General features: G+C 41.0%; 1 protein-coding gene across 50 annotated transcripts in view; it reads left to right on the forward strand.

The window, feature by feature from the left end:
* The window catches only part of Ank2 (ankyrin 2), a 520,770-nt gene that overhangs the window by 422,562 nt on the left and 79,058 nt on the right, over window positions 1-19,150 (forward strand). For 44 of the 50 annotated variants that reach the window (XM_041659227.1, XM_041659266.1, XM_041659221.1 and 41 more), the window contains 6 exons: window positions 3,873-4,070; window positions 8,373-8,471; window positions 9,091-9,189; window positions 10,578-10,775; window positions 17,361-17,459; window positions 18,495-18,593. In XM_041659227.1, coding sequence (XP_041515161.1) covers window positions 3,873-4,070; window positions 8,373-8,471; window positions 9,091-9,189; window positions 10,578-10,775; window positions 17,361-17,459; window positions 18,495-18,593 — 792 coding nt within the window. The remainder of the gene's footprint in view (window positions 1-3,872; window positions 4,071-8,372; window positions 8,472-9,090; window positions 9,190-10,577; window positions 10,776-17,360; window positions 17,460-18,494; window positions 18,594-19,150) is intronic. The other 6 variants (XM_041659454.1, XM_041659529.1, XM_041659460.1 and 3 more) reach the window with 1 other exon arrangement.

A 19,150-nucleotide genomic window follows, 5' to 3' on the forward strand; every position in this document is an offset into this window, starting at 1 on the left:
CTAAATTTGTCAATTTAGCAGTCTCATTCACAATCCCAGGTCTCTTGGCAGCTGTCATTTGTTTATCAGCAATCAAAAAATTCAAAATCAACATAATACTGTATAGGGTCCAGTCTCCATGTGTATTTTCTATCTTTACATGGCTTAGTCTTTATACATACATACATACATACATACATATATATTATCATTTTAAAGCTATTTTTTCTTTATCTGTCTACATTCTTTCTCTTTCTTTTTTTTCTTTCTCTTTTCTTTCTTAAGCCTATGTACATTTTTGAACACACTCTAGCCTGTTTCGAGGTTTTCTCCCTCTGGACCTGTTTTACTGCATACCTCTTAACTTTTTTTTGAGTGCATGAGACTTTAAACTGACTGGTATATGGCATGGCTAGGGTCTCTACTGTGGCTTTAGTGACTGGCTCTGCCCTCTTCTCAAGATTTCCTTGATGAACTGTGATCACATAATTAGAGTAAATAAAACACCTTCCATACCCCTGATTTTTTTCTCCTAACTGGTTCTGCCAGGAGACAATAATTCCTCTCCATCAAAGTCCCGCTGACTGGGGTGTGGCTTGCTGAAGGAAGTCAACAAACTGTTATGTATCTTAGGCTCTCATTTCTGCCCCACCTACCCAAGAAAATAAGTAGTTTTTCGCCATATTCTGTATTGAGCCTGGGATCAGCTCTGAGCCCTGCCCATAAATAAGCCTATTTAGGGAGGGGAAGGTGATGATTGACATCCCTGATAGAGCCACAAGACCAGGAGATGCCTGCTTTCTCTCAGAAGAAGGTGGGCAGGTACTGGACAGGAAGGAAGCACGTTTATGACAAGTTCCTTTCTTCACCTGATACCACTTCTCTGGAACTCATCCCTTCCCAAAGAGGAAATAGTTTAAAATTCTGCTCATTTGTTACATTGAGCTCATGCTCAAGAACTCTTGGTATGTTGTTTTATCTCTTGGATTTTTTAAAGAAATATGCCATCTTCTTATAACCAGGGGCTAAGTCATGTTTTTCCTACTTCCAATATGTAACAAAAGAAAATGCATGTAATCACATTAATATTTTTAATTTTAAAACTGTAAGCTGGGGCTGAAGGTAGAACTCATTGCTAGAGGACCCAGATAGACTAGCAAGTTATTACCCAGCACCACTACCCCCCAAAAGCAGAAATACAGGTATTGCATTCTCATCAGCCCATGGCATGAGGCATATTTTTCTAGACAGATTTGGGGTCACTATGCATTTGTGTCTTGGTGAGCCAATGTGTTGACCTTGGCCAGTCCTTTCTGGAAGTCCCTATTTGTCCTTTGCCCTTCGTGGATTTAAGTCAGAAGCCTACCAAGGTCTGCCCTCTGGAATCCCTTTTGTTTAGAGATGTGTTCTGTTAGCAAAGTTGTGGGCCTTGCCTTTGCTTTTAGGTTTGAGCAATGGCAGGATCCTCGGGTTTAAGCTTATTTAAAGCTCAACTCCTAAAATTTTGCTCAGCTGACAGCAGACATGGTTTGGGGAAGCATTAGTATCAGGAATCTCATCAAAATTTTAAACCTTGGCCCAGATGCTGATCTTTCTTTTTGTAAAAAGCTTGGGTTCAGCAAGTCTCCCTAATTTTGGTTGCCTAGGAGCAAAATAAATAGTAGACTTCCATAGTGAAGCAGAGACCACCTGCTTCCTGTCTGGGCTGTGGCCCAGTCCCTTATGCTTTGTGAAAAGGCTGTATTGGAAAGGGTCAGGGGACCAGAACTCCTCTGTAATTTTGTCATTCTCCTGAGTCTTCTGCGCTTCCCAATTCTGTGCCTTGATTTCGGTTAAATTTATCCCAAGGAAGCAGATACAAGTTTTGCCATTCAACAAAGAAGTAAATGCTTAAGCCTGAAAAGACTTTATATACCTGCTTAAACATTGAAAGATTTTCATAATAATAAAATTATATTATTTCCTTTTCCACTTTCAAATGGAAATATACCAAAAGCATTTTTAAAATAGATAAAGCATGATTAACTTTTATTTAAACAAACCAACAAAGAAGTGAACAGACAAGTCCTTCCCACTCTGGGGTCTGAGGGCTAGGGAATCACAGTAAATCATTTAACCAGTAAATACTGGTTAATTAACTAACATCACCAATTCAGGAACTACTGCCTGCTAGAGATTGTTACTTGACTAGAGAGTGCTCCAAACATCACCATCCGCCAACCTCTCCCTACTCACTAAAAGCCACAATTTCCCCATACATGTAAAATAAAGACAATACTCTTTAAGAAATAGTTTTTAAAGCTACATTTGAGTGTGTCACTCTCTGCACCCCCTTCTACTGGGCTATCCCGGCAGAGGTCTACAGGAGACCCTTGCTGCAGACAGTCGCTGGGTACTCTTCTCAGCGTCCTGACCTAATGCTTCTTCACCATTTATTCTTCTGCTCATTCCTGCTCACTTTGTCCTGGCCGTTTTCTTCTTGGCCATCTTACTGTATCTCTTTCAAGACCCCATTATATTCTTGTTCATTTTAACTGGAAAAATTAGCAAATAGTACATTTTATGCTTCCTTCTGGTGCCTACTATGGCAAGTCATATATGCATCATGCACAAAAGAAATTTATAAGCTGAAGATTTTTATAGAACTTATTAATTTCTCCCTTCTTTGAAACTCATGTTATTCTATTTCATCTCTTCCTATATATTTTTAAAAAATAATGTTAAAGTATTATATTTATTTGGACAGATCTATTATATTTTTTCTCCTTTCATTTTTATCCCTGGCAGCTTCCCCAGCTTTTCCTTCCTTGCTTTTTTGATGACTTACCCTGGGGAAGATTATAAAGATACACCCCTTTGCATTCTAACAGCATGCTCCTTTTTACTTTTATAAGAGACAGTGGTTTTTCCTGGTTCTATAACCCTGAGAACATTATCTGTGACTACACGTTAGAGTCAGGTGATCTTATGAGCCTCGCTGGATATGTTCTTCCTATCCCTTCTACTCAGCTCCATCCTCTCTGCTTTTAGAACAAAAATCACTTGGCAGAGAGTTCCCTCCATTTTCATTTTGCCAGCGTTCCATTTCATCTTTGAAGTCCTAGATGTGTGGTACAGGCCCATCTGCAGCGCTTCCTGGAAGAGCCTCTCTTTAAATCATATCACAATGCCGTCTTTATTCGCAGTTCTTCTAGAACAAAATGACCAGCAGTTGTGTCCTTGGCTCAGGAGAGAAGTAGGAATAGCATTTTCCAGTTGGGTCTTTTCTCTTAGTTCCGTTCCCAGAATAATCCTGCCTCTCAGTGAAAGCTCTTGGAGGAGGAGAACCTAGGTCTTAGGATTTCTGGACTGAATTTCTTTCTTTTTCAAAACCACGAGTTCGCATACTAGTAAGCATAAGATAGGATTGAAGAGAAATAGTTAAGAGATGCTCTTTGGGTGTTCATCAAGCAAAGACCAAGTTTATGAGAGTACAACCTATTTAAAAATCTAAGGGAAGGCTTAGTAGTTAAGGGTACCTGCTGCTCTCTCAGAAGACTGGTTTTAGCTTCCACACTCATGGAGCTCATGGCTGTCTGTAACTCCAGTTCCAGGGGATCTGATGCCTCTTCTGACTTCCACGGGAACTGCACATGCATGCTGCACTTTCATACATGTACACTCATACACATAAACAAACAAACATATAAAACCATTTTAAAAACTTAAGGGAGATTTTGTAACCAAATTGATCACTCTACAACAAATACGAATGAAGCCATGGGAGAGTAATAACAATTTTTTGTTTCTGAGTAGAGATTCGAAGAAGGTATCACTGAGTGTTTTGAGAAGCACACATTCCTAGTAAGATTGGGTTTGCCAGGCGCTAACTGATCTCTTGCCTTGAGTTGTAGGAGGAACAGACGCCTTTACATATTGCCTCCCGACTGGGTAAGACAGAAATCGTTCAGCTACTTCTACAACATATGGCTCATCCAGATGCAGCCACTACAAATGGGTACACACCCCTGCACATCTCTGCTCGGGAAGGACAGGTAGACGTGGCCTCTGTCCTGCTGGAAGCAGGAGCAGCACACTCCTTAGCGACCAAGGTAAGGGGCCAGCTAAGAGAGCGCAAGTGCCAAGTCCAGGCCGTGCTCAACTGCAGAAGCTTTAGGAGGGGAAAAACCTCTGCCAGGCCTCTGACTTGTGTCTTCCTCAAGTTGTTTAGACTGTAATCTAAATGATGAGAAGGGATTGCAAAATTTTATGTAACATATTCAAGGAAAAGTCTCATATTCCCATCTTCTAATTAAAGTGCTAGTTCCTTTTGGTATAAGCATCCAGAAATGTAATTATCATAACTTCTTTATCACAAAGCAAAGGTTACTTTTTCATAATAAAAAGGCTATAAAACATATTCTCTAGGGGAAACAGGGGGGTCCCTAATATGTTCAAATGGCATCAATGATGAAGTAGAAAATACTGCATTAGATTAGCACTGTTTTCTGCTGGGTAACAGAGCTGAGCGACAGCTCCCTTTGCTTCATCCTGCCTTTCCCAGTATTTGCCCCACCTCTCATTTGGTATCTCATTTCCTTTGTAGTATCCGACTGTATCAGTTACTTTTCTGTTGCTAAGATAAAGTGCCATGACCAAAAGCAGCTTATATAAGAGAGAGTTTTTTTTGGCTTGTGGTTCCAGAAGGTCGATGCTTACAATGGCAGGGATGACATGGCAGCGGGTAGCCAGAGAAGGAACCTGGGTGGTCACATTTTATCAGCACACTAGGAAGCAGAAAAAGAATGGGAAGTAAGGCCAGGCTGTAAACATTCAGAAGGTATCCCCAATGATATACTTCCTCTAGCACGGCTGTACCTATAGGTCCCATAACTGCCCCAAAGAGTGTGACTAACTAGAGATGAAGTATTCAGATGCCTGAGCCAATGGGGGGGGGGCACTTATCCAAACCACCACAGCAACCTTTCCTGCCTTCACTCTTCTCCAAGTTACCTCAGTGTCTACACAGAAGAGGTTTGTACATCAACTCATGAGCACATCAGCACAGGTACTAACACCAAACAAAGACTATACTATCCTAACCCGTGTGCAAGGCTCCATGGTGATGCAGGGCTGCTTTTCTTTCTCTTGGATATATTCGCTAGAAACTCACTACATGGAGATGAGTTACAATAAAGTGTGAACATGCCCACATAGCTGGAGCAAATTAGACGGAGCAAGTGCAGAAGAACAGAAAAAGAAGGCACATAGGATCCTAGAATACATGAGCTTGTCCCAGGGTAAAATGCTTCCCACACATGCAATAGCAGTTCAGATGAATTTAAATGACATTAAATTACATAGTAAATACTGTGCATGACTAGAAGGAAGCTAATAAGTGTGGACTGCAGTAGCGGTGCGGCCTCTGAGCCCTCAGAAGTGAGAACTGCCCAGTAGTTACTATTAATACAAGCCTACTGGACCATGACTGTCAAAAATGTTCAGAAATGGGGCTGGAGAGATAGCTTAGTAGTTAAGGGTACCTGCTACACTTACAGAGGATCTGCCACTCACAAAGAAATGTACAGCCACCTATAATTCCAGTTCTAGCAATTATGACGCCTTCTACTGCCCTCTGAAGTGCCATGTGGTACACCATCATACATTCAGGCATGCACTCTGATACGTAGAATAAGAATAATATATCTTTTAAAATGTTCTGACATAACACATTGACAAAATTTCAAATTATGACACCTGAAAAGGTGAACCAATGTTAAAAAAAATTCTTCAGAAAGAAAAAAAAATCAGAACTTAGACCCTAAGCAACAAATGCACAGTGGATAATGGTAACCCATGAAACACGGAGGCCATCCCAGTGGACGAGGAATCGAATTAATACGTGTAAAGGTAGAAGAGTGGAAAATAGTCTCTTGTCTTTCAAGGATTTTAGGATTTAAAAAATAACCAATGCCATAGTACAGTAGGGCAATAAAATAGAAGCGGTTGTTAAACAGAACAGTTTAGTGACCGAGGCCGGCTGGATGTTGGTGACTCGTCATCATTAAAGCCGTCAAAGTGTTTATAAATACCAGAGGGAGATGACGCGCTGCTGAGATTCACATGGGGAGGAGTGTGGCCCTGTGACTCAAGCGATGCCCCCTACCCCTGCCCATCACTGTGCAGTGACATCACTAGGCAGTTTTGTCTGATAAGGGTTTCCAGCTGTACAGAGGGGTCAGCCCAACTTCAGCTGCATTGTAAGGACAAGGAGCTTCTTTTTCTTCCTCCCTGTGAGGTTGTGTCAGAGAAATCAACTTCACCCCAGGGTAGCACCATCCAACCCTGTTGTGCACAGGGTGCACGGAGCGGAGCCTTGGCAGAAGTCTAATTTCTGTGGATGGATGCTCGAGGAAGAAGTAATTCCCACATCTGTCCCACACAGGGGAAAGGCCAGATGATCCACTCTCTTCCAACAACTATTAAGACCATTTTTTTCTCTTTTCTTTTTTGATAGAAAAACATTATCTTAATTAAAAATAATTTGTCTTATGGCACTAAGAAAGGGCAGTATTGGTTCTCGGGAGATGACTATTTGAATCATTGAATAATGATTTTGATGGGGACTTAGTTAGGGTCTTTTGCTTTGAAAAAAAATACTGTGACCAAAAAGTAAATTGGGGATAGAAGAGCTTCTGTGGATTACACTTCTATACTGCTGTTCATTACTGAAGGAAGACAGGACAGGAACACAAACAGGGAAGGATCCTAGAGGGAGGAGCTGATGCAGAGGCCACGGAGGAGTTCCGCTTACTGGTTTGCTCCTCATGACTTGCTCAGCCTGCTCTCTTATATAAGCCAGGACCCCCAGCCCAGGGATGGCCCCACTGTGGGCTGGGCTCTGCTGCATTGGTTACTAATTGAGAAAATGCCTTACAGTTGGATCTTATGGAGGCGTTTTCTCAACTGTGGCTCCTTCCTCCCTGATGACTCAAGCTTGTGTCAAGTTGACACACACAGTCACCCAGGGACTTAAATAGTGCTCAGTGCAGAAGAAGTATTTTCTGGATTTATTTTCTATATCCTGGTCAGTGTTAGAATTCTCCAACTCCCACTACTGTTCCAGAAAAGCAGGTGACTGAAGTATCTGCCCTGGAGGACGGGTAGACATCACAGCTCAGGACCTGTGCCACCTGGAGGTTTCAGGACTGGGACCCTATTTATAGCGTGCTACTCATTGAAGTATGGCTGTTGGTTAGGCTCATAGAACAATGAATGTGTGCATATAAATGTATAGGATAGGCATCTTTTTATTATTAATAAAATTTATTCATTTATCTTACAACTCTACTGCGGATTCCCCTTCCTCCTCTTCTCCCATTCTCTCCCTCCACCTTCCCTTTGGCCCCTCCCTAATCCACTCCTCCTCTGTTTCTGTTCAGAAAGGAGCAGGCCTCTCATGGGTATCAACAAAACATGATTTACCAAGTTTTGGTAGGACTAAACTATCCCTACCCCTTGTCTTAAGGCTTGGCAAAGCAACCCAAAATGAGAAATAGGTTGCCCAAAGCCAGCCAAAGTGTTAGGGACAGTTTGTACTCTTACTGCTAGGAGTCCCACAAGTAGACCAAACTATCCAACTGTCACATATACATAGAGGGCCTAGGTTGGTCCCATGCAAGCTCCCTGGTTGTTGGTCCAGACTTGGACAGGCATCCTTTAAAAGCACATTGTTGAAGCTTCAGTGTGGTTAAGTATCTGGTATTGGTCAGCCAACGGAAAACCAGGACGATAGATTTGACTAGATAAATAGGTCTTTGGACAGCATGGTCTTCTGGGAAAGGGGAGAAATGTCAGAATGTTAAAAAGGTATTTTTAATAGAATATTTTTATTATGTAGATAATCTAGCCAGTTTTGCAAAAAAAAAGTCATTTGAATCAAATAATTGTTTTTAACTCAAGCTTCCTAAACATTCTAAAATTTAAAGAAATATTTTTTAATGAAAAATATTAATGAAAGAAATCAAAGGCAGCTTTTTACTTGGTTGTGTTCACGTTAGAGGCAAAAGGAAAGGCAGGCTTTTTGGTATTTTGTTTTCCATTCATAAATCAGAACAGTATACTGACACCAGAGGATATTATGAACCTCAAATCTGTTAACGGCAAGTTTCAGTCTCCAGTACTTCAGATACATTTGTTGTTCACCCCATCAAGCCTCACAGAGCTTCTATCAGTTCCTCTTAAATTTCATTCCTAACCCTTTTACTTATCTACGTAACAGATATCGTGCCGTCATTTTTTACAAATGGAGAATCAGTAGTGTTTGTTTAAAGGGTTAACAAAAGTTTTGTAAGGACTTGAAGAAAAAAAAAACCCTAATTCCCTAATTTTCATATTTCTTTGTCTCACTATAGAAGGGTTTCACTCCCCTGCACGTAGCAGCCAAGTATGGAAGTTTGGATGTGGCAAAACTTCTCTTGCAGCGCCGCGCAGCCGCAGACTCGGCAGGAAAGGTAAGCAGTTTCCAGAGGATGCTTTAATCATCCACTGTTGACTTTTTTTGTTTGTTTGTTTTCTCGAGACAAGGTTTTTCTGTAGTTTTGATGTCTGTCCTGAACTAGCTCTTGTAGACCAGGCTGGCCTCGAACTCACAGAGATCCGCCTGCTTCTGCCTCCTTCTGCTGGGATTAAAGGCGTGCGCCACCACAGTCATCAAAAAAGAAGATGAATGCTCCAGGCAAATGTACAGCAAATACACACGTACATGGCCCGACTGTTGTCAGACACTACAATTTAGAAGCATTTTTTTTTCTTGCAGTGTCTCTAATGTGTATTCTTATCCTAAGGAGCCCACGGCTCCTCGATGCCAAAAAGAATCCTTGTGATGTACACAGAAATTTAACTTCTGTTTGCCATGACCAGGAAGCTGCCCTTTGCTAATTTTCAGCACAAACATTTTCCATTTTAGTTGTGTTTCTAATATGAAAATTATCATATTATGTTTTTTCTTTCCATTGACCATATTAATTAATTAACATGTAATTAATTGATAGCACCGTCCATGCATCCTGGTAGCTTCAGAGCAGCTAACGCTAATGTATTAATGCTGAGATTTAAACACCCCCCTTACAGAATGGCCTTACCCCGCTCCATGTTGCTGCTCATTATGACAACCAGAAGGTGGCGCTGCTGCTGCTGGAGAAGGGTGCTTCCCCTCACGCCACTGCCAAGGTGAGGACCACAGCCCCAGCTGCCATGTAGCTATAATCTGAGTATACATGGACCTTGCTTTCAAATAACTGCAATGAGATAGTTATAATTTTTGATAACTTTTCCCTTTTTTTTCTGTTTCTACGATTTGCTTTGTCTAAAACCTTTTTTTTTTTTTTTTTTTTTTGCAATTTTTAGAGTTGGAAGTTATCCATTGAGAGTGCAGAGTTTGTGGACATGAATCTTCTTCCTAGCAGTCAGTGTTTTAGATACTGAGAAATGTAACCTGACAAAGGCATGATAGGTTTTTCCTTCTTGCCTATAAAACAGAACTTTCATATCCCTGTTCCTTCTAGCACCAAACTTCTCACTCTGCCCCTATAAAGAGTCTCTTGTTTCTTTGCCTTTTCAATGTGCATCTGGATCAGCTGCATTGTGGATCTTTTTAAGTGGGCCTCTAGACTCCCAGCCCCTTCTTGTTGTATATCATTCATCTATAATCAAACACAGCTCCTGCCAAGCCTGGCTACCTGTCAACAGACTATCTTAGTTTGTGCTGTTTATGAATATGTATTTATGTTGAAATTATACATGATGTCACATCTTTCAGTCACTTATTTAAAAAAAGTATATTTTAGGATCACATCTTTAAAATATTGATCATGATTGGAAAAGAGTAATATCACATCAGGTTCCTAACAACACAAATCTTATCATCCTTTGTGTTCCTTTACCCATCACAGAGCCTGGCTTATTCTGGGACTGCAACAGCATTTGCTCAAGGAGTGGAAAGAACACTTGAGTTAGAATACAAGCATTGTAGCAATCCCATAGAAGTTGCTCAATTTGATTCTGTGTGGTTAGAATTGGATCTGATATATAGAATTCAGTGATGTGAAATTCTGTGTTTGGGAGCATTATGGGCAGATCATAGTCAGCTCAGAGCAGGTCATCTTTCAGGGAGACCAAAGGGTGAGGAAGAATTGAAGGAATGGGATGTTTAGCCTAGAAGAGAGAAGACTCTAGAGAATTCATTAGCTAGAGATGAAATCCACCTCCAGGTATTTAAGAACTATCGCGTAGAAGAGGTATCTGCCATACTTTCTTATTTGGGAGAGAATGTAATAATGACGAGACTTTCAGGTTTCATGCTTTTATGTCTGTATCTATTCTAGAGTATAATGGGGACTATTTTGTCTTTGGTTACAACGATGGGGATGGTTAGGTGGAAATGTCATAAGTAAGAGTTTGAATTAAAAAGCTTACATTTATCTTTTGTGGCTGGTTATGCTTTATTATTTCCATTGGCGATAAACATTGGAGTAAGTGTTCTGTGTGTGTGATGTGATGTGTGTGATGTGTGCATGTGTACTGTGTGTGTCACATTCATCTTTTTGTTTCTGTTGTAGAATGGTTACACTCCTTTACACATTGCCGCCAAGAAGAACCAGATGCAGATAGCTTCCACACTGCTGAGCTATGGAGCCGAGACTAACACTGTGACGAAGCAAGGAGTCACTCCACTGCATCTGGCCTCCCAAGAAGGCCACACAGATATGGTCACCTTGCTTCTGGAAAAAGGAGCCAATATCCACATGTCGACCAAGGTATTGTTTTCTAGACCTTGGCTGCAATAACGTCTGCTAGAGAAATCTAAACAGAAACCAAGCAAAGAAATGAGCTTTGTGTGTGTGTGTGTGTGTGTGTGTGTGTGTGCGTGCGCACACACACACGCACAAAGGAAGCAAGCCTATGTCACAAACCCCAAGTTAGCAAGGAAGGCAAGCTAGAAAGCCAGGGGGGCATGCCACTTGTTCTCATGGGTTTACATTCCATAAACCTGCATTGTGGGTCTTTCCTTGTCTTTTCAAGTCACTTTCATTATCTCTTTGTACCACTCAGAGTTCACAGTTTCTCAGCATGGTGTGCACATCTCAAGAGGCTAGCCCATAGTTTCTAAGAACTAAGCACTTTGGCAGCCACAGTGCCCTAATTTCTGCTGGTTGTAATTGCAACTTGCAGTAAGAAAGTCGTTAGGGATCCAGGGACAGAGACCGATAAGAGAGTGGTTCCAACTTGAAGTTGGGCTTCAACAGGTGAATATGAGTTAACAGGTCCGTGTCTACCACCCAAGCCAAATGACAGTTACCTCTGTACTGTGGCCCAAGATCTTAGTAAAATACAGACCTTTAAGGCACCTTCAACCCACCTTAGACAGTGGATCTGGTTAGAAATCCATTTTAGAGAAAGCTCCACAATAATTTAAGTTCCCCCTCCCAGTGAATAGCCTTTGTAGCTGACCATATTAATTATAACGTAATAGTCAAGCATATAAGGGTAAAATCATTCAAACATGAAAGTGTATGCCTACTACAGACTGACTTACTTATATCAACCTGGAAACACCTGCTGAGAAACTAAAAATTATAGTTATGCTTCCTACCTGGCTATTTGAATCTCTTGGTGCTTTTTGTTTGTACCATGTGATTGGGCAAGATAAAAATTAAACTTAGGATTTTTCACAAACACTATGCTTTCCATGTGTGGCTAGTAACTTAACCAGTATCTTTGGAATATCAAGTACACATTTGCTTACTAACATCAGAGGGGTTAGATAACATGCACCATTTTGAGGAACTGTGATACCTTAGGTTGTCTCCAGTGTGTCTAGAGCTCTGGTCCCTGACTTTATCACTCAGAAGTGCCCTCATTGCATCCTTCATCTTCGTGTTGAAAGTCCTTTTTATTGAAAGTCCTCCCAGATCCTTTTCTTAAGGTGTCATATTGTGGTCTCTTGCTGTGACAAAGTACTTGAGACTGGGAACTTTATAAGGAATAACAGTTTGAATTGGCTTGTGGTTCTGGAGGCTGAGAAGTCCAGCAGGATGCTGAGAGCACATCTGTGGCATCTGGTGAGGGTTTTCGTGATACAGAAGGATGCAGTGGAGAGCATCACAGATGGAAGTTGGGCTCCTCATCCTTGTGGACTCCCAGAATTCTAAGTCAGCCCAGTGACCCCAACTTCAAGTAGCATCAATATGTGAATCTGGATATTTAGTTTGCCTTGAAATTTTGACAGATATGTTTAAACCATAACACAGGGCTGGTATAGTCTTCCCAGATATGCATTTTAAAAAGAATAAACATAAAACCTAACAGTGAAAACTATTGCATCCAGACACTAGGGAAAGTCTGAACCAAACTGAAATCCTGTTTTTCAGTTGATCATTTGTTCAGATTGGGAAATCCTGACATTGAGATACAAAATATTTTATTTAATATCAGTTTAAAAAGGAGAGGGCATACAATTGTTTATAATATGACTAAAAGCATATTCATTTGAAAATAGTCAGGAGAAAACTTATTTAAATATTAAGTACTATCTTGAGTAGGATAAAAATCCTTTTATATGTAATATTTTATTAATTCTTTGAGAATGTCATTCTATATATTTTGGTCATATTCACCCCTCACTCTTCTTCCATTATTTTCCCATCTTCCATCCCCTCCTAATCTCTTGTCTTTTTTTTTTAAAATAACCCATAGTGTTCAATTAGTGCAGCCCATAGACTCATGGGCATGGCACCATCTACTGGTGGAAGTTGACCTATTGATAGGGATAACCCAAAAAGGAAACTGACTTACCCATCCCTAGAAGCTATAAACTGTCCATATCTCTCCAGTTAGGGGCTCATGAGTCCCTCTTCTGTTTCTCTGCAGGAATATGGGTTAGCTATAACTTGTGTAGTATGTAACGGCGTAAACGAATGCAGACAGATTGTAAATATATATATATATATATAGCTTTAATGTAGAAATAGACTTACGGAACCACCGTTCCCGTGGAGACCAGGAAAGCAGAAGTGACGGCTGGGAGCACGCTCGCCAAATTTATAGGCAAACATTAGCCCGAAGTGAACACACCCCCTAAGGGGCGGGACTTATCCCTACATCTCCCCTTTTTGTCTAAATAAGACAGAACTAAACCAAATACAACTATATACAATAACAACAAATAATAAATATAACAAACAATATTGAGAACAAAAGTTTTGCTAAACATTCTATCTCAAGGAGTCTAAATAATGTAGAGAGTAACTACAATTATATAATCTTCAACTCCGTCAAAGATCTGAGAAGGGAATAAATACTACTCAACAAACGAGATATATCCAAAATGTGCAACAATTGACAGAGATAACTGACTACCTGGGCAATCACCCAAAGTCTCGTTTGCAATGTTGAGTCAACCAACTTTGGCTAAGGCCTAGCATAACTGACATACCATTGTTAAAGGCAAGGAACTTTTCAAAACTATCTTACCCTGTCTTGGCAGGATATGACAGTCCTGTTTTATCCATTGATGCATGCTCTGTATCTGTGTCAGTGGTTGAGGTATGGGCATTTCTTTGCCCAAAGGCCAGTTCTGCCAAATAGAAAGGCTCCAGGTGGAGTGTCTTTGGTGCTCAACATTCTCTCGGGAATAGAGCGGTGTTGCCAGGAGCAATTGTGTCTCACTATCACGAAACTCTGAGTTAGATTAAAGGCCATTTTCTACAGCTCTTTGAAGAGGTTGAAGATTATCTATCTATACTGAGTATAATCTCTATATATCTAGAGAACCTGATTAGTTAAGACTTTTTTTTTTGTTTTTGTTTTTTCGAGACAGGGTTTCTCTGTGGCTTTGGAGCCTATCCTGGAACTAGCTCTTGTAGACCAGTCTGGCCTTGAACTCACAGAGATCTGCCTGCCTCTGCCTCCCAAGTGCTGGGATTAAAGGCGTGCGCCACCACCACCCGGCCAAGTCACTTTGTATCAGACCAAATCTGCCACTGTGGCAGCTTTTGTTGCAAAACCGCAGGTACTTGAGTTTCTGCTAATTCAGGCAGTGGGGTTCCGCTCCAAACTTAGCCAAGGCAGGCAGGGAGGGGTTAATTGCTCTGGCAAGCAGGCGGGGCAGAATGGGCCTGTGTCACCAAGTGTGTGTTGGACTCGGCACTGGGGCCCGAGTCAGGAACTAAAAAACAGCACCCAGGAGGGTGCTGTGTTAGCTAGCGGGCTACCTGCTTGAGTCGGGGGCAAAATAGCCCCAAGTTGGGCGACAAAATGTAACGGCGTAAACGAATGCAGACAGATTGTAAAATATATATATATCTTTAATGTAGAAATAGACTTACAGAACCACCGTTCCTGAGGAGACCAGGAAAGCAGAAGCAACGGCTGGGAGCCAGCTCGCCAAACATTAGCCCAAGGCGAACACGCCCCCTAAGGGGTGGGACTTATCCCTACAGTAGTACTTGTGCTGGCATCTAAAACTGCTGTGGGTTCCTAAGTGCAACAGACCTGTCATTTCCAGAAGACCTTGCTTTGCTCTACTCCTGACCAACCTCTGACTCTTACATCCGTTTTGTCCCTTCTGCCATGATAGTCCCCGAATATTGGAGATAGGGATGTTATCAATGTCCTGTTTATGGGTGAGCAATCTACAGATACTTATTTTGTGCACTTTAATCAGTTATTATTTTCTAGGTTAACAGATATCTATTATACAAAAAATTTCTCTGGTGAGATCAGAAATCTGCATTTATAATATAGATAGATATTTGATATTGTGTACATTTAGCAAAATAATTAATTCACTCTTGGCTCCTGTGAGCTAACCCTACCCAGCCACAGTTTTTCAGTACCAAGCATGCATGTTTATCCTACAGAGTGAGCCTTAAACCCATTCATAAAGCAATTGGTGACCTTCATAACACCTGTGCCACTATTGCACTTATGAACTTATTACACAGATTCACAAGTGTAGTGATATTTCATTTGTACTTTAATAAATAAAGCTTGCCTAAAGTTCAGAGAGAAAAACAGGCAGTGGTGGCACACACCTTTAATCACAGTAGCCACACTAGTTTGCCATAGAAACTGGGCAGTAGTGGTGCATGCCTTTAATCCCAGCACTAGAGATGAATATAAGATGGGAGGAGACAACGCTCACAAACAGTCTCATTCTGAGATTCCTAGAGGCAGGATTGCCATTTTGGACTGAGATAGAGGTAAGAACCAGTGACTGGTCTTCAGGTTGAACCCCAATTTTTGTCTCTGAGTTTTTATTAAACATGCTACACACAGGTTCTCAGTTGGCTGAGCATTTTGATGTCTCCTGCCACCCCCAGCAGCCTGCATAACACCTTCAATACTGTGAGAACTATCCATCAGAGGGGAAGATTTCTGGCCAGTTGCAACTTGATTTTTCATGTCCTGTGACCAAAGTATGTAGTGTTTTTAGTGATAAGGTCTCATCATCAAGTTCTGATTATCAATCAAGATAAATAGCCTGTATTGTTTAGGGTGTCTTCAGGTCAGTTCTCATTGACAACTCAAAGAGAAACATTCTAGATGGTAGTGAAACTAATCACAATACTTCTGATGGTATGGTTTTTAATTTTTAAAATAGATATGTGGATTCACTCTGCTCCCCTTATTGGTGCCCTTTTCAATGTATTACTACTTGCTTTCAAAGAATTTAAGCAGCCAGCTAGCAAATATGTAAGGGGATTTTTTACTTGAATACCCAACCATGAAGAAAATTATTCAGTTTTGGAAGATCCCGACTTTGAGATCATTGGGCTAGAGACTCTCCCTCAAGAAAACACAAGAAAAAAAATCAACTCTAAGAAAAATCTTTTGTTTTTAGCCAATATTCAGATCATTAATTATCCTCTCCTTATCAATATTAAGGTTTTCATGCTGTTTGATTAAATGATATTTGTTTATAACTGACAGAATTTTAATGTTAAAAATATTTCTTTCTCAGGCTGATGTTTTATGAAACTCAGAGCTGAGCTCAGCTAGCTCAAGGATTAATAAGCATCATGCCCTCATTCGAAAACTCTACAGGGTTCCAGAATATTCCTCTCTATGTGTGCTACCCTTGTTTTTAGTGGTCAGACTGGCTATTCATTTCTAGAATTAGTGTCATGCTAGACGCAATGGGCTTTGAAGGTCATGCTAATGGGGAGAATGAGCTTTCCATCTTTGTGGTCAATAGGGCTGACATATTAGCCAGGATGCTAACTGACCTTGACCAAGGTAGCAGCATTGCTAGGTTTGATGGCATAGGCTTGTACTCATGGCTACTGAGAGGCTGAATCAGGAGCCGTATAAACTCAAAACTTCCTTGAGATTAGTCTGGACCCTTTAGTGAGAACTTGTTTTATAATAAAAAGTAAAAGGGGAACTGGGGTTTTGACTCAATAATGAAGTATTTATGTGCTATCCTGGAGGCCTTATGTCCAATCACCAATACCCACTGAAAATAGAAAAAGATAAAAAATACTAAGGATATTGGAGTATTAGTTGAGGTAGAAGACATAGCATACATGTATCCTAAACTAGACTGTAGACTCTATATAGGCAGGAATGTGGCTCACAGCTATGTCTACACCATCTGAGTTCTTTCTTGTATAGCAAAAGTACTCAAAAATTGCTAAAACTGTATTTGATACCCTTAAATCAAGTTTTGCTTGAGGGAGCTACTTATCTGTAGTGAGGCTGCTGGGATGTGGCACTGGGTGAATAAACTGTTTTTCCCCTCTCTATTATTTAATTTTTTAAAAGAAATTAATTCAAACTGCACCTTAGTCATGTATTCAAATCAACACATTGATTACTGGATGTCCAAAGGATAAACCTCCTCCCTCATAAAACTGGTTAAATATTACAGTGATATATAAAAATTTACCATCTAGAGGACAACCCTTAACCCCCCCCCCCAAATAAACTGAATGCTGGAAAAAATATTCTGAGCCTACTTCCATTAACTAAATGTATTTTAAACATTAATGTGATACTTTATTGATGAAAATATGGATTACTGCCAAGGTATATAGTTGCAACAATATTTATATAGTCTGTTAATTTAAGTAAATAGGTAGACTCATGAGGAGGTATAGGTAGGTCTATTTTAAAAATTCAAATTAAACATAACAAATGCAGAAAACAGAAAATGTCATTCGCTACAGAGACTACACCTTGGTTGAAAACTTATGTTCGCTGTAAGGATTTCTCTAAAATGTGAGAATATGGATGCCTGGAGAGAGGCCATATGATTTCCAGCTCCTTTGAAGACACGGTCCGGTAGATGACAGTCTTTCCCTCTCTGATGTGTTCCCTTGCTTCCATTCTTGCTGCAGAGTGGGCTCACGTCCTTACACCTTGCAGCCCAAGAAGACAAAGTGAACGTAGCTGACATTCTCACCAAACACGGGGCTGACCAGGACGCCTGCACAAAGGTACAGCACATCTTTTGTCACTGTTGTCCCCAGTTCAGGCTTGGCTGGTTCTTGGTTGGCTGAGATCCCACTTCTTAAAAGTTCATTCCAAAATCTAAGTGTCGTGCTTACCTGGGTCCACTAGGATCAGATTGGAGTTGAGGAAATGGCCTCAGGACTCAGCCTAAGATTCCAGTCCTGCAGGTTGTGTTCATCTTCTCATTTAAGCTTCAACTCCTGCATCTCCTCGCTGTTTCGCCTCTGCCCTTGTTCTGCTTCATGCTCTTGAACTTGAGAAGGATTGGTACTCTCTGAGCTATCTTTTCTTCCCCCTTCTTTTTGTTATTGTTTTAGTGTCTCTTATTGTTTCTATAATGAGGTGTCATAATTTTCACTCCTCCCTGTCATCCCCTCCCTCTCCCACCAGCCCTCTTCTCCTCCACATGCCCCCCTGCAGCTCTCCTGCCTTCTTTTGGTGTGGGGGCCTGTGAGTTTAATTAGACTAACTTCTCTGAGCATAGGTGGGAAGCTATTCCAAGGAGTCAGGGCAGCTTATTTATAGCTACACTACTAAAGACAGTGACATTGCTCCCCAAACAAGTGTTAATTGCTGATAGCCCCTCTGGGAGGGATGAGGCCTCAAGGGCTCCCTTTCTCCTTCAGAATAAAATATCAATGGATCCACTATGGTGCAAGTTTTGTGCAGATACAACCTCAGTGAGTTTGAGTGCTATGAATATGTCATGACGGAAGACTCTGTTGTACATCTTCCCATCTTCCCATTCTTCCCACCACCTTTTGCTCACCTCCACTGCTTCTTCTACTAGAGTTCTTCCTCCTGTTGACATAGCCTATCATTTTGCACTGGTCAGTTCTTTTCACTAAGTTAAATTCCCTGTGTGTCTTATCTCCCTTGCTGCTGTAAAGTTCTGTATGGTTAGGGGCTGCTCAACCTGTATTTGCACCCAAAGGATACCATGTATAATAATTGGAACCTTCCTTTGTTGATTAACTACCGGAAGTATAATACTTGTACTTTGGGATTCGTCATTGCAGCTTGGTTACACCCCATTAATCGTGGCCTGTCACTATGGGAACGTGAAAATGGTCAACTTCCTTCTGAAGCAGGGAGCGAATGTCAATGCAAAAACCAAGGTAAAATATATACTCATTTTCCTTCTGGGAAATTAAACTCATCCTGTCAAGGGTACAATAAGGATGCTCGACAACAGCCGCAAGTTGCTTTTTGATTTAAATTTAATTTTGCTTTTTTAGTTCTCGCAGTCATTTTTGAAGAGGCAGTGTCGTTTTCTGCCTGTTTCGGGCTTTTCCTTCTAATAGCTTTCAGTGGCCATGGAGGACAGCTTCAGAACTGCTTGTGTTATAAAGTGAAAACAGCTTTGGCTTACCAATTTGCTGCTGAATACAGCTGATCCTCAGAGATCATCCTGAAGCCCTGGCAGACTTCCTCTTGCGTTTCAGGCCCTTGGCCCTGTCCCCTAGCTCCACATTCCCTCCTGTGGACATACAGACCTGTACAGCTCACACAGCATGGATCCCATTTTGAACAAACTATTTCTTTGGGAACGCCGTGCATGAGTGCTTAGAGACAAAAGTGTGAAATGCCTGGGTTGTAGGCTCTCAGGGATTACTCAGGGATAGCACGTCTCTAACATTGCTGCACAACGTAGGTCAAAGGTCCAGCGGGACAA

The sequence above is a fragment of the Microtus oregoni genome, unplaced genomic scaffold (assembly GCF_018167655.1).
Source record: "Microtus oregoni isolate MIOR12 unplaced genomic scaffold, Mior012 000000F_ref0000247, whole genome shotgun sequence".
Taxonomy (NCBI): Eukaryota; Metazoa; Chordata; class Mammalia; order Rodentia; family Cricetidae; genus Microtus; species Microtus oregoni.